The 26822-nt window shown below is 35.3% G+C and overlaps 1 protein-coding gene across 8 annotated transcripts in view; it reads left to right on the plus strand.

Annotated features, from left to right (window-relative positions):
- Positions 1-26822, plus strand: part of FMN1 (formin 1) — a 168820-nt gene that overhangs the window by 55239 nt on the left and 86759 nt on the right. For 6 of the 8 annotated variants that reach the window (XM_038139829.1, XM_038139831.1, XM_038139833.1 and 3 more), the window contains 2 exons: positions 6603-6635; positions 15779-15840. In XM_038139829.1, coding sequence (XP_037995757.1) covers positions 6603-6635; positions 15779-15840 — 95 coding nt within the window. The remainder of the gene's footprint in view (positions 1-6602; positions 6636-15778; positions 15841-26822) is intronic. The other 2 variants (XM_038139832.1, XM_038139835.1) reach the window with 1 other exon arrangement.

The raw sequence follows: 26822 nt of genomic DNA on the forward strand, positions 1-26822 counted from the left end.
TATTCCTGTCTTTTTGATCTTTTCTCACCTCCTTGTCATGTTTTTCCTCATTGTTCTTGTTGCCTAGTGGAAGCAAGAAATTCAGGCTTAATTTGGCCTATGCAGCAGACATCACAATGACTCATAGCAGCTTGGAGGAGTAGCTAACTCCCTCCTGAGGCTCATAGTCTGGCTTGATGTGTGGGAAAGGAACTGAAAAGCAAATGGACATAACAAGGAACACGTGTGTGAGGCTGACAAGGTCTGTTAGGAATATTAGAAGTGAAAGAAGTTAGGGATACAACTGGGCACCAGGTTTTTTTAATGCATTTGATATCTGTTTGTGCAGTCATAATATTGTCTCCTGCAGTACCTGAATCTTGAGTTGTTAATTTTGAATTGAATGGATGATGTTGTAATATTTTGGTTTAATTTGTGTTTTTCTTAATTCTTTAATGCATGTGTTTCCATAGAGCGACTGTGTTGTCAACTGGTTCTCTGTAATTAGCACAAGCTGCTTGCATGAGTCTGAAGAGAAACTGGAACTTCATTGAAATGTGTCTAAAATAGCTGAAGTCCAGAAAGTCTGTGCTACATTTATGTCCTGGAAGACTAGAAAAGGGGTACTTTAGTTTATAGTTATTCCATGGAAATAATTTCCATGGAATCAAAGACATTTCTGTGCATATATTTTTGGTCCTAAATTTCCTCTGCTTTCATTTAATTTTTTTTTTTGTTTTTCCTCCATAATTCTTGGAGAGACTTCTCAAATATTTAAGCATTAACTCCGACAGAAGGGTAGATAAGTCAGCCATTATGTGTGGTGAAAATATCTAGCCAGATAGAGGAGACAAATTCATGTCTATACTGAAGAAATTCATCTGTGATACTACATGACATTGAATCCACATATAATGAATATCTCTACTACTGTGTGTGACTTGGTCAGTACTTGCAAACACATGTCCCAGAAAAGGAGTTCAGGCATGGGTTCTGCAGCTCCTGAAACTACTTGTGTTTGAAGAACAGTCTCCACATTAAGGTGGTATAGATATACAGACTCTGTTATTCCTATTAACAATACCATTTTCATCTTCAGGATCAAACTAGTTCTCTTATATACAACAGAGGGAGTTTAGTCTTTTGCTTAGCAAAACAGAAATGTAAAAAGTAATGAGAGAGAGAAGTATTTGACATTCCTGCGGGAAAAAATGTTTAAAAAGCCCCTTGGAAAATTAATTCATTTAGTGAGGTTTTTTCATTTTTTCATTCAATGTTTTCTTTTAAATTCAAATTTAAAATATTTAAAAACCTAATTTTCTCATAGTCTCTCTCTTCATCATCTTTAAATCAACAGTGAGGTAATGCTGTCTCCATGGTGCCACAATTTCTAGAACAGTCTGTGAGGATGTAAGCACAATTTCAGGGTAGATTAGAAAATCAGGAGGTGCCTGATAAAGGTCTTATTAGACAAAAAATACCTGGGTAAATGGTGAATGAAATACAAAATATTGTCAGAGGTTTATTGCTAAGTCTCAAATAAACCAAATCCTTGATACTCTTAGTTCCCAGCAAGAAAATCACTTTATGGCCATGATGTAGGGCCATATGCCCCAAATGCAGGGAATAACCAGCTTATGTGAGAGAAGGAGAGGTATAAGGGTTGGAAGAAAAGGATGAGAGATAAGAGCATGATTTCTTATCTTTCTTTAACATAAGCTTCCTTTGTGGCATTGAACAGTTTGTCTTTAAAAAAAAGACAATGTCTTTCTTGTTGTTAAGTGTCCTGAAGAAAGTTGTAACAGTGGCTACCAACAGTTGGTCTCATCCTAAGTAAAAGAAAAATAAAATAAATTTAGTAGTTTAGGTTTATTTCATTTCAGTGTGATGTTAGTTCTGGGATTCTGTTATAAATTTTACTGTAGGGAAATAGATCACGCAGCAGTATCGCAAACAGGATATTTTGTAATGCTTCAAGGTAGTGCTTTTGTGATTGAGTCACTGATCAAATTTGATGTGACCTCAGAATGCATAAAGTTTTTGTAAATTATTTTACTACATTTTACTGTATTTGTTGTGTAACATGACAGGTGCATGTAATTCAGTGTTTCATAATCAGACAGATACACTCGTGTTTTTGAGAAGCTGAGGGTTTTATTACAGGCCAGATTTTGGTAACCATACTGTATTCTAGGGTAACAATGACATTTTCCCCCCTTATTTATGATAGCTAAAGATGTGATTTTATGGATTCAGAAGATATTAGGCTAAGATTTCTTTTGAAAATACTAACAAAAACCATGCTCCAAAACAATCAAGCAACAAAAACACCCTTTGCTTTGCTCTCCCCACCTCAGCTGACAGTCATTCATTCTGTGCCTCTTGAGACCGGAACAAAAAGATAGGCACCTGTGGATGATGAATATTTGTTGTTAATATGTTTGTGTTCCATTTTCAGTCCTTTTGCTACTTTCTGGAATGGTTTCAGGAAAGTTTTGGGAACCTTTCCAAGTTTCAGTTTATCCATCCGTAAAATTAGGATAAGAATTCTGACCTATTTTTCAAATCAAATTAAATTCCTTTTCTGTTTATAGGCTCTTAGCATTAGATAGAGATGCAGAATAGGAAACAATATTGACTTTTCAAACTTAAATCTAAAAAACAAAGCCCAGACCAACCTCACAGTTCCAGAATGGTAACTGTACCTAAGGCCATGGGATAAAATGTCCGTGCCTTTCCATACACTGAGGATTGTATTTTTACAAGATGAGAGGGAAGAAGAGTTATGCTCCAGTTTTTCAATAAAAATCGTTGCTTTATTTTTCTTATGCATACTCTCTGTAGAAATGTAGTAATTTTAGGAGACCTGTTGTTTTTGAGTCTGGGTGCATGTTTTGCAGCAGGTGCCTAACAAGGACAGGTTTTACAGAATCCAAAGCCATGTCTGGATAGACATACATGTGTAGCCATGGATACAAGCATGCTGAAGATTCACGTACAGAACAGCTTTAGTCCATTTGAAGTAGAAAGCTGATTTCTAAGTTTAATATTTTCCTATTGAGAAGATTAATCTGTTGCCTAAATATAATGAAGGCAAATTGTGTGAATTATTTCTTTTACTGTAGTTTTAATTTTGAAATACAGACTGCACTATGCACCTGAGCAATCCAGTCTTGCCAAGACCCAAAAGTCACAGGGTTTTACGAGATGATTCTTGTCATATAATCGAAACACAGTGAAAGAACCATTGTGTGCACAAGAAGAATTACTTTGTATTTTATTTCCATGGTTCTATTTTGAAATATATGAAGCCCTTTGTGTAACAAAAATGCCTCTGAGTTTTACTGAATTCCCTTTCCTGTTCTTTAGTCTCACTGTTCGCTTGTTGTGATGCTTTCTGAAAATTTGCACCTGCATTTAGAAGTGTTGTTTGGATTTCTTTTTAGATAAAATCAGTATCAGCCCTGTCAGGTTTGGTCCCTCTGCTATGGCACAGACATGTACTCTGTAATAAATCTGTTCCTTGTGTGTGCTGTTAAAAGAGTTACTTGTTTACCATATTTCATTGGTGAACGTGATCCTGTAATAGATTGGGTTTTTTTTAATACAAAGTAGGACTTTTATTGAGAAAGAATTTCTGTTGGATGTCCCCAGCAGCAGTACCTCTAGTGTTGCCTTTCTGGGAGGGTGAAATGACAAGCGAAACTATTCATCTCTGCTATCAGGTAAATGAGCTGTAACTGTAACCCCTCACAGCTGAAGGATATTGAGGGAGAGCTGAGGAATGTTCAGGATATTGAGGGAGGATATTGAGGGAGAGCTGAGGAATGTTCAGGCAGATTAGTTACTCAGGTGAGTGCTTTTGAATAGTGCTTTATACTGCTTTGCGATCAGAAGGAGGTGTATTTTCCTCATTTCCATCACAAACCATCAAGGGGATGCTGGTTTTTCCATAGGAAGCTGTTTTTTTGTGGACACAGTTCTATTATTCTTGGGGAATTCAGTGGCTATTGTTAAGATACTTCATGTCCTGTAGTAGTTTTACTCTGGTGTTTGTATTATTCAAATATCTGGACAGTATTTGGATACTGGACTATGGCTTGTTTTGGGCTGTTTATTTTCCATATGTCCCTCTTCATTTGTTTCCTTGCCTCACCTCTGCCATATTTTCACCATACTGGAGTCTTTAAGGTGCTGAGAATTTTTGAAAGTTTAAGTTTGCAGGGTTCTTCCTTGTCTTAAAAATAAAACAAAAAAACCCCAAATCCAAAACAAAAATTAAGCTCAAGTGAAGGATGTCTGCTCATTTCCCAGTCTGTGAATTTGGCATCCTTACATGTAAGAAATTACAGGTCTGTAAGAGTTCAAGTTCAGTGGTAACTAAAGAAGAGAGGATGGGTAGGAGTAGATGGAATGGGGTTGAGGGAAGGAGGATTAGAATCATGTTTTCAAACAACATGCAGTATTATTTTATCCAATCCTCTATCCCTAAAAATAGGTAATTTTGTGAATTTCTTTGAGCATAAATAAATTTTAATTTCCTAGTTATAAAAGCATGCTTAAATGCATCTATGCTTTATAAAAACCAGTCCAAGACTGAACAAATTACATTTTGAAAGTTGCTCATATGTATTTTTATTGAAAGAAAAGCCTGAAAATTTGCTGCTGTTTTATGACTGTAGTCTGAGATAGCCTGGAAGGTCGCATCAATACATCTGTAAAAATAAATAAGAAGTAATTGAAAAGGTGTAGCTGTGGTGAGTAGGTTCCCTTCTGACACCCGGTGGTTAAAGATGAGAACTACATGGGGAAATAGCAGAGGAAAGAAATGCTGTAGTAAAGGGGAGTATTGAAAATGGGACCAAGAGTTACCATGCAGGGAGAAAACATTGAGAAACCCTCACTATTCTGAAATTAAATGAATCAGTACGATTTTAAGTTAATGATTTTCTTTATACTACAGGGTGTGGTACATCTCAAGAAAGGTAGATTGCACTCAAGTTTTCTAGCTTCTGTTCTCTAATTACCTTTAAATTGTGTTAACATTATTTTGCATGTTTCCACACACTAAGTTTAATATGTATGGCTTTTTACAAAAATGAGTGTACTGACCAGAAGCGGCTATATAGTTCATTTAACTTCAAAGCTTCTGCTTTCTATGTGGAGTTTTGAGATTATGGCAGAGAAGTTTCCTAAATGGCTGTGTAAAGTTTCAGGAGTAACCCATCTACTTGAAATATGAGTTATGGAGATTTCTGTGGGAAAGGTTTTCATGTAAGATTTTATTTAAAATTATTTAAGTAGGTAAGTTGTTTTATTACCAAAGAAGAAAAGGTAGTTCTTGCATTGCACAGTTGTGAACACAATAGTATAATACTGAATAATATTTGAATGTGTGTATTTGCTTTTTGCAACAGTTTTGAAGAGTGAAAATTTTCCTTTGAAACACTGTGACCCACTCTATCCAGTATTTCTGAGGTTCTAGGTCATTTTCAGGTCACCAGATTTACCAGTGAATGCTTATATCTTTTCTTTTAGAAAAGTTGGTGAAGAGTGCAGCACACTCAGTATTATAAGATTTTCATGAGCATGTATTGAGTACATTTGTAAACGTTGTTGTTGCTTTGTGTTCAGAAAAGTTCTGTGTGATGATAAAACTGAACATACATTAGATTTCCTGATTATATAGGTTGTCCAAAACATCCAAATTTTATTTCATGTTCAGTTTTCTCTGCATTAGGAAAAGTGCACATGCTGTAGTGTGTATTTTCTTTGCAAAACAGTGAAGCATGCCTCACACTTTACTAATCATGAGGAATAGTTTTTGGTTTTATGTTTTGTTTCTGCCACCTGGTGGCATATTTTGTCTGTCACATATGTCAGCAATATTAGTCACTGCTATTGCACAATCTAAAACTTTATTTTTTAAATGCTTGTTTTTGAAATGAAAAAAAAAAATGAGGAATTCTTCAAAGTGTTCCCACCCCAAACTTCTGTCTTCTAATCAGATTGTAAGGAATTAATCTCTTAGAAAAGCCTAAGCTTTCTGATCTGCTTTGGTCTCCTTCCCTTTCCACACAACACGAAAATACGGTAATGAGTGAGCATCATTATTATTTCCAATTGTAAGTCTTGAGGAATTAATAAAATCAGCATATGGTATTCTGTGTATATATCAAGCTGAGAGCTTTACAGAAACATTTCTGAGTGTATTCGGCTTGCGTCGCCTGTTTTTGGTAGTGGGGGGTACTACAGAGGTGGCTTTGTTTTCACAGTGTTACTGAATGTTGCGCGTGGTTAACCAAGGAACATCCGTGGGATATTTTTACATGGTAGAAATTTATTTAAGTACTCGTTACTTGATTTTGGTTTTATTTGATAGGCTGAACTAGTGTTTAGCAACACTTCAGAAATTTGGCAGTTCACAGGCAGTTCATAATTTTTTGCAAGACAAAATATCATAAGGGGGAGCTGCAAATACCAGCTCAGTTATATATTTTTAGTAATGAATGAAAAGCAGGGGGTGTGCAAGACTCCCTGCTAGAATATTAGGCTAATGAGTGTAAAATACAAGTTCTCTGAGTGAAGCTTAAATACAAACTTACTTATGCTTTTGTCTCTAGCTCACCTAAAGCTTTACAAGGAGGGACCACCAGGTGGGTGGAACAGTATAATGTTGTCTGTCTCTGTCTAGTCTTTGGTCTCTTTTGTTACCATAAAGGTAGTATTTATCTTTCCTTGATGGAATAGAAGTGGTTAAGTGTGAGTCTGCTATATCTACCATTCTTAAGAACTAGAAGTTTCGTAAGACTACAGAAGTTCTTTAAGACATCAGGAACTGTTTTCAAAATTCTAGCTTGTGGTACTTCAGTTTCAATGGCTGCCCTCCCACTAAAGTGAGTGGAATTTTGGTTAATTTCTTCTTAATCTCACATTAGACATGTTGTAATTTGGCAGTGGTTTTTTTTTTCTAAAGTCTTTGGAGCAAAGACAGTAGTGAAAATTAACGTAATCATAGATCTTAACATTAGAGTTATGGAAAACTATTTGGACATACACTGATCCTTATTCAGAACGAGAGCCCATGTAAGGCTGACCAAGAAATACAATAAAATCCTGTTGACAACCATGTGAGATACTAACTGATCATGTCATTAGTAATCATAGAATCATTGAATATTAAGGGATTGGAATGGACCTTAAAGATCATCTAGTACCAACACCCCTGCCATTGGCAGGGCTGCCTCCCAGTAATGAATCGGTAGGGTTGTCTTTTGAAGGAAAAGGATGTTTAATTGTCCTTTAAAAAAAGGAATTAACAATATTAACCTGATTTTTGGAAGTCTGTTTGACTTATAACCCCTGCTGTGTCTTTGTTTTCTTGCTCAGTTTTATACCCACCAAGAGCAGGACATGCAGAGCGTTGGCCATTTTTGGATTTTAAGGGAAGCTTAAGAAAGACATTTTGAACAAATGCTCATGACTCAGAAGCTCCTTTTAAGCAGCTGTTTTGAATTATCAAATTATAGAATCATAGAATAGTTAGGGTTGGAAGGGGCCCTAAAGATCATCTAGTTCCAGCTCCCCTGTTAGGGCCAGGGACACTTTCCACTAGAACAGGTAGCTCAATATCTCATTCAACTGGCCTTATCACTTTTACTGAAGTAACTGGCAATACTGAATGAGGCATGTTTCAAAGCATTTATATTTTTCTGTGTATGTTTATTCATTTGGCAATTTCCTGTTGTCATGCTTTTCATAGAATTACAAAATAGCAATATGCTAACTTAAAACTTTGTAGGGATTAAGATTTGGTTTTGGTTTTGTTTTTTTTCTTGATCCTTTTTTGTAATTGAGTTTACTAGGCGTTGGTGAGGATTCAGTGTGACTATCTTATAAGATTTAAAAACAAGCCTTATGACCAGGATAAATTCTTCTTACATTATGTCAATGAAGAACTACTTCTTAATTCTACCACGAAACACCATTTAGATGATGATGTGAGTAGACATCATATTAGAAGAAATAAATCCAAAGTACTTTGAAGCCCTCCTGTTCCTTTGAAGTTTCATAATGACAGTCCAATCATGTTTGTCACAGCTGCATGGATACTTTGTAGGAAATAAGATGGTGTTCAGACAATTTTGCATTAATTAAAGCAACTTGTATTGGAACTTGTTAGAATTTCCCTGCACATGCCATTAGTGCTGTTAGGTCAGGGAAGTTATATTGTCTGTATAGACTGCCATTAAATGGACTTTTGAGCAGTCTGGTCTGAGACACCTTTCTCCCTCACAATTTGATTGCAAGCATTTCCTATTTCTGTCATGTCCTAGTTTCACCCAGGACCCTAATGTTATTTGATACCACCTTATATCATTTTAGGGGTGGGGAGAAAGGGACTCCTGCTTCCAGTCCAAAAAGCATGGCAGAAGAGGGGAAGCCATGTTCCATTGTTCATTGTCTCAGGGTCCAGGATGAGCATTTTTGCATGTGAATCACCTCAGTCTTGTATGCTTTTGTTATTAATATTGTTGCCATTGCTGTTCATTTTCCTATCTCATTGCTGTTTCCAGTAAACTGGTCGTATCTCAACCTGTGGTCTTCATTTTTGACATCTCCAATTCGCAACTCCATCCTGCTTCGGGGGGAAGTGAGAAGGAAAGGAGGAGCAAGAGAGCAGTGTGTCATTTGGGGGAGTCTTGGTGGGGGGCACTGAACTGGGGAGTGCCATTCCTAAATCTCACTCAAAGTGGGCTCTTCCTCACAGGACTCTGGTGGTGGTGCAGAGTTTTGTAGAAACTCTTAGGTACTTACAGTTAAAGTAGCCACTTGTGTAATTTCCTGCCTGCTGGGAAACCAGGCAAGTGGGTAAATTATATTTGCCTGTCCCGTAAAAATCTCATGTTTTTCCCTTCATCCTCATGAAACAAATAATTAAACAACATCTTAGACTTGTTTGTGGAATGAAAAAGAAAATCTTAGCACTCATCTCTTCCTATGTAACTTCTTGAACACAGTTGACAATACTGATCATACAGATACATGGTTCACATTTTGAAGATCATCTGAATTTGTAGCCAAGAGGATTAGAGGTGTACTTGTTTGGGAATTCAGTGTGTTTTAAAGAAATCAGGTGAAACTAAACTGTCCATTCAATATCCTTAGCACTTCAGTATTGTAACTCAGCTTTCCCTGTAGAAACCACAGTCCCAAATGGGCTCACAGAAATTATGGGTAGGTTGCCTGGAAACCATGTTTATCCTAAAAGGTCAGGAAAAATAATGAAGCTGAGCAGTTGGGGCAATAAATAGTGATGGACTTGTTCATAATCAGATACCTATGAAAGCCTATGAATAGTAGAATATTCTACTGGTTTAGATACTTGGTTTTTATGGTTGTTAAGGGTAGATTCAAGCAGTCCTGTGTTATACATTCTTTTTTACAAGATTAGCTTTCAGGGCCGAAATTTTAGAAAATGCACTGCTTTAAAAGTTAGCCCAATATATTGAATATATCTTCCTTTGTTTCAAGTTATTTTATGTTTAAATTTAAAACTCATGAAGTACAATAACTATTGAAAAGATTGTGCTTTTTGTATAAATTAATCAGGATAAGCAGCTTTTCTGTATTGCATTACTTTTTTCCGTATATGTAAGTTTTGGTATCTGTCAACTTTCTGGGTTCTAGGTACTTTTTAATTTAAAAATTGCTATTCAAGAGAACATGAATAAAACTTCTGGTGCCATACCTATATACCATACCCCTAATGTTCTCTCTTTATTTGTACAGTTTTCGCTCTAGCAGATGGTGATGTCTAAAAGCTTATAAGCATTTGTCCACTGTTTCACAATGTGTGATACTCTGTTGCTTCACACAGTAGATGTTTGTGATTCTATAACAAATTCCATGTCTGATGCTGTACAGCACTTTAAGCTCTTTGTTCACATCATGTCCATCTGCCTTATTCAACCATTTTGAACTGTTTAGGGTTGCAGCTTCAGTTTTTCCATTGTGCTTCAACAAAAATTCTTTTATCTGTTCGCATACTATGTTTGATGAAATTACAGGACACAGAGTTACTTCCTCCTTGGACTTGGTAGTTAGTTAAAACACAATTTTATTTCCTTCTTGCAGCCTATTTCTTGGGTAGATGTTAATTCCAGGCTTTAACTGGAGTATTTCAAATATTGCAGTACCTAATTATAAAGAAAATTATGATTTTTCTGATGGACTGGTATAGTTTTAGTCAATGTTATCTTTATATGATCTGTATTGACAACATACTTCAAAATCATGAAGTAGAACTGATAGTAAACATGACAGGGAAGGAAGGTTATCCTGTTTGCACTGGTTCTGTCTTTGCTATGTTCAATGCTAAAGTAATTTTTTTAAAATCAGATAAAATACTAATTAGATTTACTTCTCCCTGCAGTTGCATATAAGCAGAACCAAATAGAGCATGATTGGAAGTTATGATACTTTCTCATATTGACTGTATCAATGGGTGGCAAAACAGGATCATGACAATTATGTAGTTCGTCACTTCAAAAACTGAGGTTTATTTTTTCCCAAGCACCTTATAAGAACATACAGTTGAACAAGAAAATGTGAAATATATATGTTCCTATCAAAAAACATTTAGCAAGCTACTCATTAGGAAAAAAGTAAGACAAAAAACTGTATTAAAATAAAAGTTTCTGTTAAAAACTAATGAGCTATCAAGTTCATGCCTAGAATAAATCAATAGCATTGAACTGGAAAAGTAAGACTTGAGAGTTCCCTGCTGATACAAAGTTAGTAGAAGTAGGGAAGACCTGAACACAAATTTAGCATTCTCTCATCAGAATGTTATCTGCTGGCTGTGGCAAAACATGTGAGTAAATGGAATTTTAAGTTTCACAGTAAGTAGATTTATTTTTTTTAACAATGAATAATTGATTTATTTTTCCAACAACAACATAGAAAAAGGAAATTTTGCATTTTCATGTCACCGTATATCTTTAGTCATCACTGAGGTCTCTATACAGCTTCCTATGTACTTTGCCAACTTTCACATTACTTTCAAAAATGTTTTAGTGAAACATTTTACAATGATATGATATTATGTTGCTAGCTATCAGCAAATGTAACAAATATTTGTTTAAGGTTTGTTAATGTATTTCTTCTTCATCTCACTATCTTAGAAAAAATGATCAGTTTTATGAAAGTTTTCTTTAGCTTCAGTGGGTTATAATTATTGATTGCAGGTAGCATCAGGTTGCAAAAGTAAAGAATATGTCCAAGTGGGCAACAGCTTACATGATCTATTACATTTTTCTTGGGATGGCATACTCTCAAAACAAAGGAAAAAGTAGTAAATTAGAAGTAGTAAATAAAAACTGAGACTCCAAGAGGTTTGGAGTGAAATCTGTGCAATGTGATTGTTTACTTTTTTGCTTGAATGCCTTTTGTAAAGGAGTGGCTTTTAAAATTATTTTCTCAGTAACAAAATCCTCATGTGCATGTGGTAATTTTTTAGGATAGGCGCACTTAGCACTTGCAATCTGATTTTTATCTGATTTGTCTCAAAAGTCCTTAAGAGTAATATTTGCTTAAAGGGAAGCTAAATTTATGCCCTACTGCCACTGTCTTCTTGCAGGCAGGTTGGAGACCAGGCAATTACAACAGGATGTTTGTACAATCACCCTTCTGTTATGTGTCATAATAAAAGAATTTAAAGCTTCAGCAAATTGACATTGAGGTGTTTGAGCGTGTCCAGGGCAGCAAAGCTGATGAAGGATCTAGAATGTAAGTCCTATAAGAAGCAGCCTGTGGAACTGGTGTTGTTTAGTCTGGGGAAAAGAAGGCTTAGGGGGGGAGACCTATTGCTCATTACTTGCAAGAGGGTAGTGGCCAGAGATTGGTTTCTTCTCCCAGTCAACTAGTGATAGGATAAGGTGAAATGGCCTCAAGTTGCAGCAGGGGAGGTTCAGTCTGGGTATTAGGAAAGAGTGGTTAAGCACTGAATCAGGTCACCATCCCGGGTAGTATTCAAAAAATAAGTAGATGTTGCACTTCTTGATACTGTTTAATTGTCATGGAGATACTTGCTCAAAGGTTGGAGTTGGTCTTGGAGGTCTTTTCCAACCTTAATGATTCTTTGATTTTATGAAAATGCAACCCCCCTCACATTGCACAAACTAGGTAAAGAGTCATCTTGTGACGCAAGGATCAGCTTGGACCTATAATGCAGGGTGTAAAAATGAGAGAGCCAGGTGGTGCATGGTATCAGGATCAGTGTGAGCACACACTGAAGCACAGAAAGGTCTGGCTAAACATCAGGAAATGATTTCTTACTGTGAAGGTGGCTGAGAAACTAGCACAGGTTGCCCAGAAAGGATGAGGAAGGTGAAGATTCCTGGAGGAATTTGAAAGCTGTTTGGACATGGTCCTGGGCAGCCAGGTCTTGGAGAGGTGGGAGTGCAAAGCAGATGGCCTACACAGGTCCCTTCCAGCCTCAGCCATTCTGTGGTTCATCATTAGAAGCTTTTCTCCCTGTCAGTCTGGAAGGTCGCTAAGGTAGGGCAGCACCACGAAGTGGGAGGCGCTGCAGTTCAGCTGCAGCCTTGTGTCTGGGCTGGCTCTGAGAGCTGCCCTCAGGTGTTCATGTGTCTTAACTAACAAGGCTGAATGAGTTACAGTGAGAATGGTTATGGTTATGTGGTTATGTGAGAATCAGACTGGCTACAGAGCCATATCAGATTTCTTCAACTCTGGCATTGTTAATTTTTAACCTAGACAAATCACTCAGTGATATATTGGTATTTCTGGATTTTATGTGTAGTCTACATTAATTTTTTTTTAGTTAAATGGTATTTAAGAATTAAGTGGTTTATAAAGCCTGACTTATATTTTGTTCCTCATGTAGTTCCTTCTGTTAAACTGTAACTATGGTTTACTTTGCTGTTTTGATTTTTACCACTCTAAGCAGCATCCCAACACCACTGCGTAATTAAATCTTATTCTGCTGCCAGTATGCTAAGGAACTGATTTTTGGAATTGCATGAATTAAATGATTTTTTCTAGTCAAATTCTTCAGCATTTTAATGATTCTGATTGCCATCTCAGACATATATAGGTTACTTTCATAAAATTTTAACTGTGTACAATTGTAATAAATTAATGTGACCTCACAAAACAGAAGAGGAATGGACATGAGTTACTTTATATTATCCAAGACCATATAATTGTGATGTGATTTTCATTATAATATCTAGTACAGAAAAATAAACATTTGCTTGAGAACTAAAGGACTTTGCCGAGTGTCAGTTTCTATCCAATCGATAGTTTCTTCTAGTTAAAAATATTAAAATTAGAAGCTTATGCTGTTGAATGTCAGTTTATATCATAGTAGACAATCTGTTAAATCTGTTACAGTATATCAGTTTATGATGCACTTGCTTTTATGCAGTAGCTGTGTTTTAGGAAATTAGTTTTTGTTAATAATTCTTATAGCTTAGTACTTTCTAAGCATACTTTTAAGGAATAAGTAAATGGTAAAAGAATTGCTTCTGTCTTACTTCTGCTTTAGAACAAAGCTTAAACAAAACAAATTCTAGAACTTGTTTCAGAGCTTTCAGCTAGAAGCAATGAAAAACACATGCCAACAAAAACATATACTTAATTGTTAAATTTTTTTTTAAATTCTTGTGCTGTGTTAGATTTCATTCATAGGGGTTCTTCCATCATTCTCTTAATACCACAAACATTTGTGCCAAGATAAAAAAATAAGCAACAGAGGATTGGGAATGGGTAGACATGGTGAAAAATCTGCTTCTGGTGCTAGTGCAGGTTTATGTCATCATAGGTGAATTATGACTCTTACCCAAATCTCAAAGAATTTTAATCATTGGGCAATCCTGCATAGAAAGTAGATCTTTTGTTAAGATAGATCTGTATCCTTCTGTTAGCTAAACTAAGAACTGATTGTTAGGAGCATTTTCAAAGCCTGTTATTTGCTTCAGTTATCATGTGACCTTAAAGAGCTAACCTTCAAGTTAGGACATTCATAAGGTTCATGCCCTGCAAACTGAGTGCTTAAGGCAGCTGAGGTGCCAGAAGGGTCATAACTTTTTCTGGGGACCTGAGGCAACTGTTTTATATTCTGTTTAGGTGAATGGATATGCAAAGCCTGTATCCAGAGGGTATATCAACCAGTCAAAGGAGTTAACAGCAGAAAATCTAAAAGTTTGTAGACCTAACCAGTTGTGATTCCAGAGCAGTCAGGCAGTTTTCTTATGCCTGAAAGCCCTAAGTAGAGGCCTGTTAGAGGGCAAGGAGAAGTTTGGATAGATACTATAGCTAGCTGGAATCACCAAGGTTTTTATTTTATGCTGTGTAAAATATTGATCCCTTTTCCTTTTGTTTATATGTATCAATTCAGCTGCTTAATTATAACTTCACCTGTATTTGAAAAAAATCAATGTCTAGATGACACAGAAACTTTACATTAAAAGCTTCCATGTCATGTAGAATTCAGGGTGATGATCAAGTTACCTTTCTTTTCTCTTCCCTTCATGTACTCCAAAGAGAAAAAGGAAAAAAAAATTATGAGCAGCTAAGCACTGGAATATTTTATTTATCTGGTACTTTGGTCCATACTTTGGTACTTTAATGCTATTTTGTTAGTTCTTCTGTTGAGTGGATCATGCAGACTCCTTAGTCTTAGAGGCCATTGACAATAAAATTTAAATTCTTAGGCCTATTTTCAAACCTTGTTTAAGTTAGGATTTGGTTGAGGAGGCAGAAGCCACGCCAGAAAACTGGAAACACGCTTCTGGATAAATTTTGATTTGAAAGCAGATGGAAGCGGGACTGTGGTCATCTAACAACAAACTCCAGTCACTTGTTTAGGAGGCTGTAGTTTCTGGGCCAGCGTCTTACAAAAGACTCTTTTAAGGTTTTTCAAAGCCTTACACCAGTGTTTTGAAGGGGTTTCTGTTTCTTCATTTGGCCAAATGCAGTCGTGGTACAGATTAGAGGCCACCATAGTATTAGTGGTCCTAGAGGTGTGTTTGGTAAGTCTATGCCCTCACTAAACCTGCGTGATCAATGCCTGGCCTCCTCATTTTTTCACTGCTAATTTAAATTTCTCTGGCTCTCAGTTTCATGCTTTCAGCTTTTGGATTTTGTTATATTCTTGCTAAATGGCAGAGCTATCTTGTATCTTATTCACAGTATTCTGTGCTTAAACTCTGTAATTATTCTTCAAATGATAGAATTAAGAGAAAGAATTCTTTGAATCTTGCTGTTTGGTACCTTCTGAGGTCTTCATTTGTATTTGTAATTGCTATTTTATCCAGTTTGACTGTATATAGTGATTGTATGTTTGTCCATTTAAATCACTGTACTTGATGCATGTTGTTTTAGAATTCAGGTGAGGGTGTATGTATGCATGCATGTGCATGTCATAATATCCTATCAGTTCCACATTTATATGCAAAATTAAGCAAAACTATAGTTTCCTTTTTTAATTTCAGTCTGTCATATCTTTTCCCCCATTTTCCCTTCTCAGCATGGAAGACCTCTGCTTTATCCTCTTCTCTCAGAAACACCATGGTAAATCTGGTCATGTGGTCTTAGAAAAAATGCTAATTACTGTGTTCAGATTTTCTTTTCCATCACCACCGCAAAAGGTCATTTATTTGAGAGCCTACACCTGCATTCTAGACCCAGTGGTGTTGTATGAAATATTTCATGCTGAAGATGGCACATTGTTTTCTGACTCTAAGGGAATGTACTTTTTTTATTTCTACAGAGTACCAAGCTGCTATTCTGCATTTAAAGAGGGAACACAAAGAAGAAATTGAAACATTAAAGGTATTGTTTTGTAATTACTTATTTCCTTGTCTAGTGCATGTTATAGATTTAAGTGGTGCAAACATACACTTGCTATCAAATGTTAAGAATTAAGTCTTTCTTTCTAGAAGTTGTTTTCAGTTGACTGCCAGCTCAGCTAGAATTAATGTGGTTGAAATCTATACCTGCACTCAAAATGATGTCTGAAAGCAGTTTTATTTGTTTCCTCTTTGTAGTTCTCCTTATTGTTGTTAAATTCTTCCTGCTAACACAGCAAAGCAGTATTTTTGCATTGACACAGGTGTTTAACTACTTACTTTTTCTCAGTGAAACATACTTCTTTAGAAGTACTTTTCTGTAATTTTAACATTAAGGAAAATAAGCACATGTGAGACTTTCTGAAGTTTAGTACTGAGCACTCTGTATTGATGTCTCCTCTTTTAAGTGTAAGCTTGACCAACTAGTTATCAAAATCAGAAATAACACAGTTTAGTATTAGAACTCACTTTCCCTTGGCTGTGATAAGTAAAATGAAATATTGCAATAAAGTGTTTTTATCGTAAAAGCAGGAACTTAAATGGCAGTATAAGTGAATTTGGTGGTCACCCCTAGTTAAAATTAACAGCATCTTCCTTTTCTCACCAGTTATGATACATTCTTAAGTATAGCTGCACTGTGTTCTAATACAGGTTCCTATGCTAAATTGTTAGTGTACAGGTCATCAATTACAAAACACTCAGTATTTCCTTTGTCATCATTAAAGCAAATAGAATAGAAAATGAACAGATTTACTAACATGGGAATTCTGATAATCCAGTGCATTGATGCATTAATTGTGTCATTAGGCAGATCACATTGTATAATGCAACGTATTGAAATTTACATTACAAAATTTCAGTGGGAACATATAATGGGGGAGTAAAATGGTGTCATGGCTTAATGTAATACTTTCTTGCATTTTATACTTTAATGGTATAACAGAAAAATATGATGGTAGATATCCCAACTATGGGAAATTCTTGAGTTAAATCTGATTTTGTGCTATGCACTGAAGGAACCTACAGACAGGAATTTCTTTTAAGCAGTTCTTTTGCAAAGGGATCCAAATCCCTTATGTGGTGTTTATGAAGAAGGTTTGATTATCATACTTTCTCTGCAAAAGGTTAGGCGTAGACCCTTGGTCTTTGTTATTTCTGAAAGGCCTAGAGAAATGTTAAGAAGTTATGGAAGGTATATGTATGGGAAAGTTCTCAAAATATTATTGAATTGTCCTCTGAAGGTGAAAGTAAGCAACAATATCTAGATTCTGTCCCTTGAAACCTGTATATAGTGGCTTATAACTGAGTGATATGTATATCCTTTAGCATTAGGAAGTGCCCTGTACTTTTGTTCTGTTTCTTATTGTTGGGTTTTTCTGCTTGAGTATGTGATCAGGAATTTCAGATTGTTTTTAATTCTTCAGTATTTGTTATCATTGTGTTAATTTCCTATAAACTTTATACAGAATACCCAGATTGCAGCCAGGGCTTTACCCATACCACTAGTTTCTGGATGTTGGTGCTGAATCTGAGACTGAAATTGCAGTGAATGTAGCAGTCTTGAAAGATGCGTAACAATCACTGCGTAGGGAGGGCATATGGACTGTACTGTATTTTATTTTGCCATCTTTATGTTATCACCAAAACATGAAGCTTTGTTCCTTGTTTTGATGTCACCTGAAATCAGTTTTTTTCATGTAGTATGTGTACTTATTAAGATTACAACATGTATTACAGCGAGTCAATTACTTATGAATCTGCACCGTCTCTTATTGCATAACAATCTGTGTAATACTTAACTCTTGAAGGGTTAATCAATGTATATAATTCAACTGAGTCATCCACATGAAAGTAATGTCTAAAAAGGGTAATGTTGTTGCTGCATTCAAAGGATTCATTGAATTTTTCACTTAATGTTTACAAAATACTGAATAATATAGTTTAAAGGCATGGAACGATTTCTGTTCTGTGCTTTAAGTGCTTTGCTTTCCCTGCTCTTGCCACTAGATGTCAGCTGAGTCTTTCAGAAAAAGTTCCCAAAAACGCATGCACGTTTCATACTTCCTTCTAAACTGAGTGGGGTGACATCCTGCCCACTGTTTGTGTATCTGTTTTAGTTTTAGGTCAGAAATTATCTTGCACATTATGAAACTAAAATTGAAGTTGCTCAATCGATAAGTCGTAGCTGTCAACACCTTCATAGTGTTTGTCCAGCAGAACCAAATCTTGAGTATCTAATAACCAACTAAGTAGATGACAACAACATAAATCAAAATAATGTAAATGGACTCCTGACTTCTGAAGAAAAGGTATTTACTTGAAGGCAATATTCTGTCTGCAGTGCTTAATATTTGACCCAACACATAACTGCACAAGGGTGTGCTGTGCATTTTTTCCCCCGTAAGTTAAATTGATAAAATGAGTAAAAATTCAAGTTTTTCCCTAATGTCTCCATGTTCTCTTTAGAACAAGCCTACCAAATATTCCCTCATCTTTAGTTGCATGGGAATTTAAGGCTGCCTGTTGAAGATAGAAGGAAAGTCCTTAGCTGTCCTGTAACCCTGTACCCTGGGTGGTACAGGGCATGGGTGTTTTTCTCCAACACAGATTGTTAGGCTTCCACCAGCTCGCTAGAACTTTTACATATTTCCAAATTGAGAATATTAGTATCTTCAGTTATTTATATTATATAATAGTCTTTCATAATGCATGTCATATAATATAGTGTAAGAAATATTACTAGGTATTTGATTAAAAATTAACTACAGCTAGCTTATAAATTATTCAATAAATATCATATAATAAAATCCTGGTACTCTTAAAATATCTCATGGCAAATTTTAGAAAGAAATATCTGTATAGTTGAATCTGTCACAGTTATGAACATATTACTGAAACTTAAGAAATAGTGAATGGAAATGCAGTTGGTATGAAGCTGCCCATGACATTACAAAAGAGCAAGCTGAGCTGGCCTCATTTAGGGAAGAATGTATCATGAGGTGTTCATAGTGACCTTTGTGGCCTCCATGGTAATGTTTGCATTTTTGCTTTTTTTGTGAAGGTTCCAAGACCTGAAATGTAGAAGTGGGTAGAAAGTACTTTCCTTTTCACGAAAGAACTTCCTTAACTTTGAAAACTATTTCATATCATAAATTGAGGTTAAAGACCAGTTCCTCAAAGTGCCCCAGAAAACAATGAAAAATGTGGAAGAAAAAGGAATGTGAAAGGAAAAGTCATAGCACCAGTCAAAATTATCTGATAATTTAAAGATAATTTATTTTTATTTTGTAGTGAGACCACAAAGTCATAAAAACATTTAAGGTTTATTAAGTAATTAGACTCTAGCTCTGTTATGACCATTTCATTCTTTTACAAATCTGTTTTTTCATGTCTAATACTTCCTAAGTTCTTTCTTGTCTCTTTGTCTTTTAACCTTCCCATTTGTTTTCCATTGTGGTCAGTATGCTTCCATTTATAGATGCTTCCATTGCTCTTTAATTATGACATGAGTATAACAAAAGGTGCTGCTTCTCTCTGCAACATTTTTGAATTTTTAATTCAGCTATGGGAGGCAATAGTGAGGTGAATAGTGTTGAAAGCTCTTGTATGCCTGAATGCTTATCAAAATACCTCTTTATAGAATGGATGATCTCAGTTTTATTTTGGCAATTTAAAATGTCTTTTACTTAGATGTCAAAGTAAAACTTAATTTTGGCTTCAGAGTGTACATCACAAATTCGATGTGTTAACACCAAATCAAATTTTAATTTGCCTAAATCTTTTTCTGTAGGTAGACTATTATAAAAAACTGGAATACTTTTGCACAGATTAAATTGAAAGAAATCTGACCTAGATGCTCTTAAGGATTTTTATTATTCCTTTCTGGAGAAAAATATTTTTTCCCTTCAGTTTTGTTTGTGCATATGTGAATTCTTGCATGGGATAGGGATATCATGATTTGTCAAAAGTCACTATGTTTTGAAATCTGCTATTAGGATATGATGAATAGTGATGAAAGCCTTAAAATGCCACAGTACTTATAAAATCCAAAACTTTTTAATATATGCGGATATATGCTGACTTTTGGTAACAAGGTTTTGCTTCAGGATGAGATTGTTGTTTTAACTTTTACAAGATGAAAAGCATCCATAAGGTGGCTGGCTGCTTTGAGTGTTCTCTGTTATATTTTTGTATTCCAGCATGCACATACAGAAGAAAAACTGTATCATGTATGCTTCTCTCTCTGGTGGAGCTGCAGCTCAAAGGAGCAGCCAAGGTCAGCAAGGGTTTATTAGTCAGTCTTTCCTAATGAGCTGTTCAGGCTTTTCAGCATTTCCATGTGGTGAACTGATGAAGGTCTCCCAGCTTGTGGTTAATTATTGATACTAATCTTGCCTAACTTGAAATGTTTCAGTCTTTCAGCTGCTAAATGTATGGTTGCACCACTGTGTGTGTACTGTGTGCCTTTATGAACCTTCATCCTAGTTACCTCATCCTCTTGGAGGAATTCTCCCTGTTCTCCTTGCTCTCTGCGATGCAAGAAATGGAAAAATGTAAAGACTGAAAAAAGCACAAAAGTTATGAGAAAAAAGAGACTGAATTCCAATGAAATTGTATTAAAATACCAATTTCAGAACTCCTAAGGCTGCCAGACAATGGCAGCAACATTATCTTTGAAGTTTGCATTTCCTAAAATAGTAAGATCCCAGCAGAAAAAAAACCATTCCTGTACTGAAAAATTTGCATAGCTATTGCTAGAGAAGGTAAAGTGGCAGTCTAGGGAACAAAAGACAGGAGCAATAAAACAGTAGCTTACTACAGCAAAGAGAACTTAATCTGTTTGGAACCACTTGACAATTTCATCTTTATTCAAAAATGAAACTTGGAATGATTCTTCATGTTGTGTGAAGATATTCCCCAGTTAGTTAATATTTTGAAAATTTGCACATTACAATTTCTGTATTCAAATCATACTCTATAATAAAATTCTTGATGACATTTTAAGCATTCCTGCTGTGCTCTGATACAGTAAAATTTTCCCATTCTTCTCTATTTGTCATATTTTTTGATGCAATGTATAATTTTCATCCTTGTTTTCCTTTAACAGTATGTTTACATTGTTAATATTTTCTTATCAGATAGTTTGAATATCCTGGAAGATTCTTCTTTCATTGTGTTGTGGGTTTTTTTCAATGTGGCCACTTGCCATATTGCCATTCTGTTATTTTCAATGCAATTTCGCTGTGAGACTTGGATTGTTTAAACTTCATGTCAGCTGCAGAATGCTGTTAATTCCACATGTTGATCCAAGGATTCTCCTGTTTATTTAAGAAATTACCACAGACCATATTCCCTAGATTGAAAACAGTGAAAATCTCTTTAACTCTATTTCAGCACATGGACATGGTAGTACATAGTTAAAATGTGCATAGAGCAGGACAATTTATAGCATTCAAACATAGCAAGACTGAGTTCCTGCTCAAATTTAGACACATTACAAAAAATTCTACTTACTTAGGGCTCAGACAACACTCTAAATGTTCCTTATAATCTGCTGCATTTTCCATAGTTTATGAAAGTTAATTTATCCCATCACCTTGCCTTGAATAAAGTAAAATAAGGAGAATAAAGGAGAACACACAACTTTGAACAAGAGGACATTTTATTTTCACAGATATTGAAGATCTTTGTAACACAGGAAACAATTGTATACAAGAGAAATTAATTGAAGTGTCATGGTGGAATTATGAAAGCCATTAAAAATTAAGTAGTATCAAAGTTACTATTTTAATTTTGAAAACATGTACCCCATGATTTCTTGCCAAAATTATCTGCACTTTTTTTATCTGCAATTTTTTTTTTCTCATATTCAGTAAAGACCTGATTTTAGCAGCTTTTGATTTTGCAAATCTAGTGATCACTGATTGCATCTTCTGGTGTTGAACAAACTTCAATTGCCATTTCCACAAAGCCACCTAAATTGTTATAAAATAACACTGGGTCAAAACTAAGTTCCACTGATCAATGGTTGACGCAAGTTACTCTTGATTAGGTGGGGATCACCCTTCAGAGGATGCTTTCAAAATGAAAGTCTGTCTCCTGACCCCGTTATTGATGGTTAGGCAATGAAAGAAAACCCTCTGGAAAGCAAAGCAGACAACAATGTATGGAGATGTGAAAGGTGCAATTTGAGGTAAAAAGAAGTGAGTAGAGACACTAGGACTAGCAGTCCTTATAGCATACACTGTACTAGAGGCACTACACTGGCAAGATGAAGGGCAGAAGAGGTAACCTGGAAATTAGGAGAGAAAACAATAGGAGATAGATTGTAAAGACTTGGGTCTAGGCATCACAATACAAGTTTTACTTATACGTGGGCAATATTCTCCAGAATATGTGTCCTGGAATGAATACAGTCCATTCAGTATTTGATTTTAATTTTGTTGGTCAGTAAGCAATACCCTCCCTTGCTTTATAAGTCAAGATTTGATCTGAATATAAGTAATTTCATTACAGTTTTTTCTACTGTCATAAGTTTTAACTTCAGGATGTTTAACTGGACTTTGCAATATGTGTTAGGATAGGCATGTAATCTTATTGTTCATAGACCTAAGGTTTAACAGATTAATTGGGATGCTTACGTTTGCAAAAATGTTCAGTCACAGTTCATTTTAAACTTACTTTGCAGCTGTATGTTGAGTCCCAGAATCTCAAGATAGTTTTTTGTAAAAGAAGGTGTATCATTGGTGACTGCAACGTAGCAACATATATCTTTGCTTTCCTATATAGTTACAAAACTTTATTATAATGGCTGATCTTGTAGCCTGGTTGCTGAAGAAATTAGTTCTTTATATGTTGAAGCAATGTTGACAGTAAACTCTCCTTTCCATCCCCTTCCTGAAAGAAAAGGAAGAAAAGTGAAGAAAAACAAGGTTGCATTACAATTCTGGCAACATCAGCCACACTAATAAAATCAAATTCAATGTTGGTTTACGACTTTGAATTTATGTGACTGCACAGGATCAAAGGATTTGTATCCCACTGGACTGCAAGGTCTATAGTTCATGGCAAAAAACCTCATCAAAAAGAACATTTTAGTAGTAGGGCTTTTCATTTTAATCAGCCACAGTAATAAAAAAGCTGTTAGGTGTCCAAAAACATTCTCCCAAGATCAGAGACAACTTGCTCTCTACTACAATCAGTTTTCTTATTGGATCCATACTGCCTCTGTAGTTTTTGTCACTGAAACTTCATCTTCAACTTGTTTTCAGCCATTTTTTTGCATTGTTTTCACATTTTACTTGCCAGATGTAAAATCTGCTACATCATCATGTAATTTCCCTGGCAATTGAGAAATACTGTAACTTATCTCAAGTAAATTATCATCAAAACAAATAATTCATATAGAATTTTAGTTATCAGTCTATATTTCTATGTATTGTATTTTAAAGTATTTTATTAGCAATGTTCAGGGTATTTTTTCCTCGTTGCATATAATCTTCTGAACACCACCACAGAGAATAGGTATTAATATTTTTGTGTGCATAGTAACTGAGGCTGTCCTAAGACTATGGTAACAGCTGCGAGTGAGATAGTAACTACAAAGTTTGTGATAGGAAAGGAATGTTTGGGTTTTGCATGTCAGCTGGTCATGGTCCTAGTTCAACAAAAGTTTGAAATTAATTTTTAGCTTATCGTGTGGTTTCATACTTTGATTAGCTTCACCTCATAGAAATTGCATGCAATATATAATTTACATTTATTGGCATGTCGCATGCTGAGTCACCTCATTCCATTCTGCAGAATTTAAATGTTTAGCAGAGTTTAACAATATTTAGTCAATATTAATTTTGCCAATTAAATTGTCCACAAAATTAAATTTTCCTAGAAATTTATAAGTTGGTCTCAATTTAGCTGGGTACCCATTTTTTACATATTATGTAGGATTTATTTTTCCTAGCATAAGCTATCTTACATTTAGGAAGAGTCATCACATAGTCACTTGCTATAAGGATTGTTAGCTTTTGAGTGGCATGACAGGTAGCTGCTACTTTTTGGCAAATTCTAGTGGGTGTGGTATTCCATTGCCTGGGAATTCACTGCTGCCTAAGATACATGCTTTTTAAAAGCTTTCATTCAAATTAGAAACTTTAGTATTGGGGGGAATTTTATAGGTTAGCTACTGAACATTTAAAATCTACATAAAATGTTAAATTATCTATTGTTAATATTCATTTATTAATAACCTGAAATTTACCCCTTTAAGTATACGTTGTTAACAGTTGGCTGTATTAAGTAATATTTCATCTAGTTTTTTAGAGTTTTTTATCATTTGTCTCAAGAAATGACATTGTTTAGCAAACGTGCCTGTGGTAAGAAGTTAGCGAATCCAAGGTATTAACAATTTTCTCTTTGATATAAATCAGGAAGAATTTAGATTCCAGTGAGATTTCTCTGTAGGCACAGAGAATCCACAGTAGAGTGCATCACTTACTGGGTGGTGAAGTGGACATTATAGGATACCTTATTGTGGAGTGTGCTGTGGAATACAATGAACATAATTTGAGATATTTTTCCACATATTTGGATTCATAATGTTTGCAGGATCTTGAAAAGTTACGGAGAAATTTCAGGGGTACATCAAGGGCTCTATCTGATGATTTCATTAGAAGTAATGGAGAAGTTATTTACCCCTATTTATTGGGTTGATCTGAGTAAAGTGGTATGTATGTAGGACAGCTGTAGAAAAGGAACTGGAGATGAGCTGTTGTGAGCTATGTGTTGTATAACAAAGTTCTCCGAGTGATTTAATTTGTTTAATCTTAAATTGTTTGTTGGTGGTTCTTAACCATGATAGGACTGAAGGAAGGATATGTGTACGTGCAGGAAACAATACTAGATTAATGTTACTTGACAGAAACATTTACAGAGCAGACATAAGGTAATAAGGATGAGGAGCACAAACTTTGCGACAACCTGCAGATCATTCTGTGAAGAGCATGGAAAAGAGCACAGAACATTAAGAGATAATGGAAGGTCCAGTGAGAGCAGCAAGAGAAGATGCTGGACCTTAAAAGAATATAGGACTTAATGCAGCCCATAATGAAAGGGACAGTTTGTATCTTCTACAGAATAGTCTCTTAAAATACATAGTCCTAGTGAGAAAATAGCTGGAGTGTCCTTGTCTCATAGATCTGCTTTGCATGGCTGTTCATACTCTTTGGAGAGTGATAAAAATGGAAGTGTGTTTGTAACCTTATACTTAGGAGGTCACTGGAAACTTACCACTAGTGAGAAAGAAGCAGAATCCCAGAATCATAGAATATGCTGAGTTGTAGGGACCCATGAGGGTCATCAGATTCAGCTCCTGGCCCTGCCTAGGACACCCAAGGATCATTCCATGTGCCTGATTCAATTCCTGTTCCCACTGTATTCTGCTGTCAGCCTTTGGCCAGTTTATTTGTACATATTGAGTCTAGTGGATCCATAAGGACAATGAGTAGGAAATAGCCGGGGGTTTTGTTTGTTTGTTGTCCCAACTACTTCTGCTACATTTCCTCTATAAAGCTATGTATTTATTATTTTTAATTTGGAAAGAGAATTGGACTCTGTATGCATTGTCTACATTAATATTTAGAGATCTGGGATTGTTTGAGAGTGTTCAGTCATTACTTTTTTATTGTGAGGTGTAGGAACAATTCTTACTGTGTGCCCTTGACAGTGATCATATACCATATGTAACTGTTGTGTTTGTTGAGGTATTTTTTAGGAGGAATTTTGATTTTTATGTGAACTGGCATGGGTTTAACTTTTTTTTCCCTGTGGAGAAATCCTTTGCTAAATCTCTGATTGTTGTTAAAATTTAAAACAAATGTATGTTTTTTCAAGGACACAGATTCAACAAAAAAGAGCTTCTTTTCTTTTGTAAACACAATAGAAGAATAAAAAAGTGTGAACTCTTCCAAAAACTGAAGATTAAATTACTTAGAATGAACAAAACCAAGTTAGAGGCTCTCTCTGAAAAATTTGCTTTTCCTCTCTTTTCTGTGCACACTACTTTGATGACCAAAATACTATTAAGAAAAAAAGCTGTAAAGTATATAAAAAAAACTTTTAATTGGCTACTCAGTAATTCTTGTCTTTTTTTTTCCTTTTTTTTTTCTTTTCCTTTTTAATATCCTCCTCTCTCGAAAATATCCTCATCTCCTAACTATATCCCTGGACAGTTTGTGTCTTCTTTGTTCCCACTTTTTTATTTTCATGGCTTGGCATAAGTAACTAATTAAACGTAACAATCACTGTATAAAAGTCAGAGGAGGGAATAAAATCAAGCTCACTTTCTCCCTCATATGTTATTTTTTCACTCTAATTAGAGTAAAAACTTGTAAAAGTGTGTCTTTCTCAGTTAAAGAAGAGGTCTGTCTCTGATATACCTAGAACAACTTTGTTCATTAAATATGTGTCATTTTTACACAGTCACATTTCAGAGTAGAATTACACTGTAAATGCTCGTGAACAAAAGTAGTAGGCATTGACAGTGAGCATGAATTGCTAGTTTCAAAGCAAAAGTTGTGCCTATTGCTTGCTCTAAACAGTGTTTTAGAGAACATTTTTTATGCTTTACTGTTAAAATTCTCAGGATTTTTAGACATTTATTATGAAAATAAGTCTGGACTAATAAGTTAGCAACTGTTTTTTGAATGTAGATGGCTGTAGAAATTTATACTTTCCTTGTGTTCATACATGCAAATTGTTCTACAGCTTTTCATATCAGAGCAGTTCTGTGTCATGGTTAAAAGTTTTTGTTCACATAAAATCACATTATATAAAGCAGTGAAAAACCAACAAATATACTTCAGTTGATTGCATTTAATTGACTGTAATTTACTATATTGACCATATGAAATGAGATTGTAATCTTTCTCTCACATATCAGAGCATAGAGGAAAGCTGCCACGTTGGTAT

The sequence above is a fragment of the Motacilla alba genome, chromosome 5, assembly GCF_015832195.1.
Source record: "Motacilla alba alba isolate MOTALB_02 chromosome 5, Motacilla_alba_V1.0_pri, whole genome shotgun sequence".
Taxonomy (NCBI): Eukaryota; Metazoa; Chordata; class Aves; order Passeriformes; family Motacillidae; genus Motacilla; species Motacilla alba.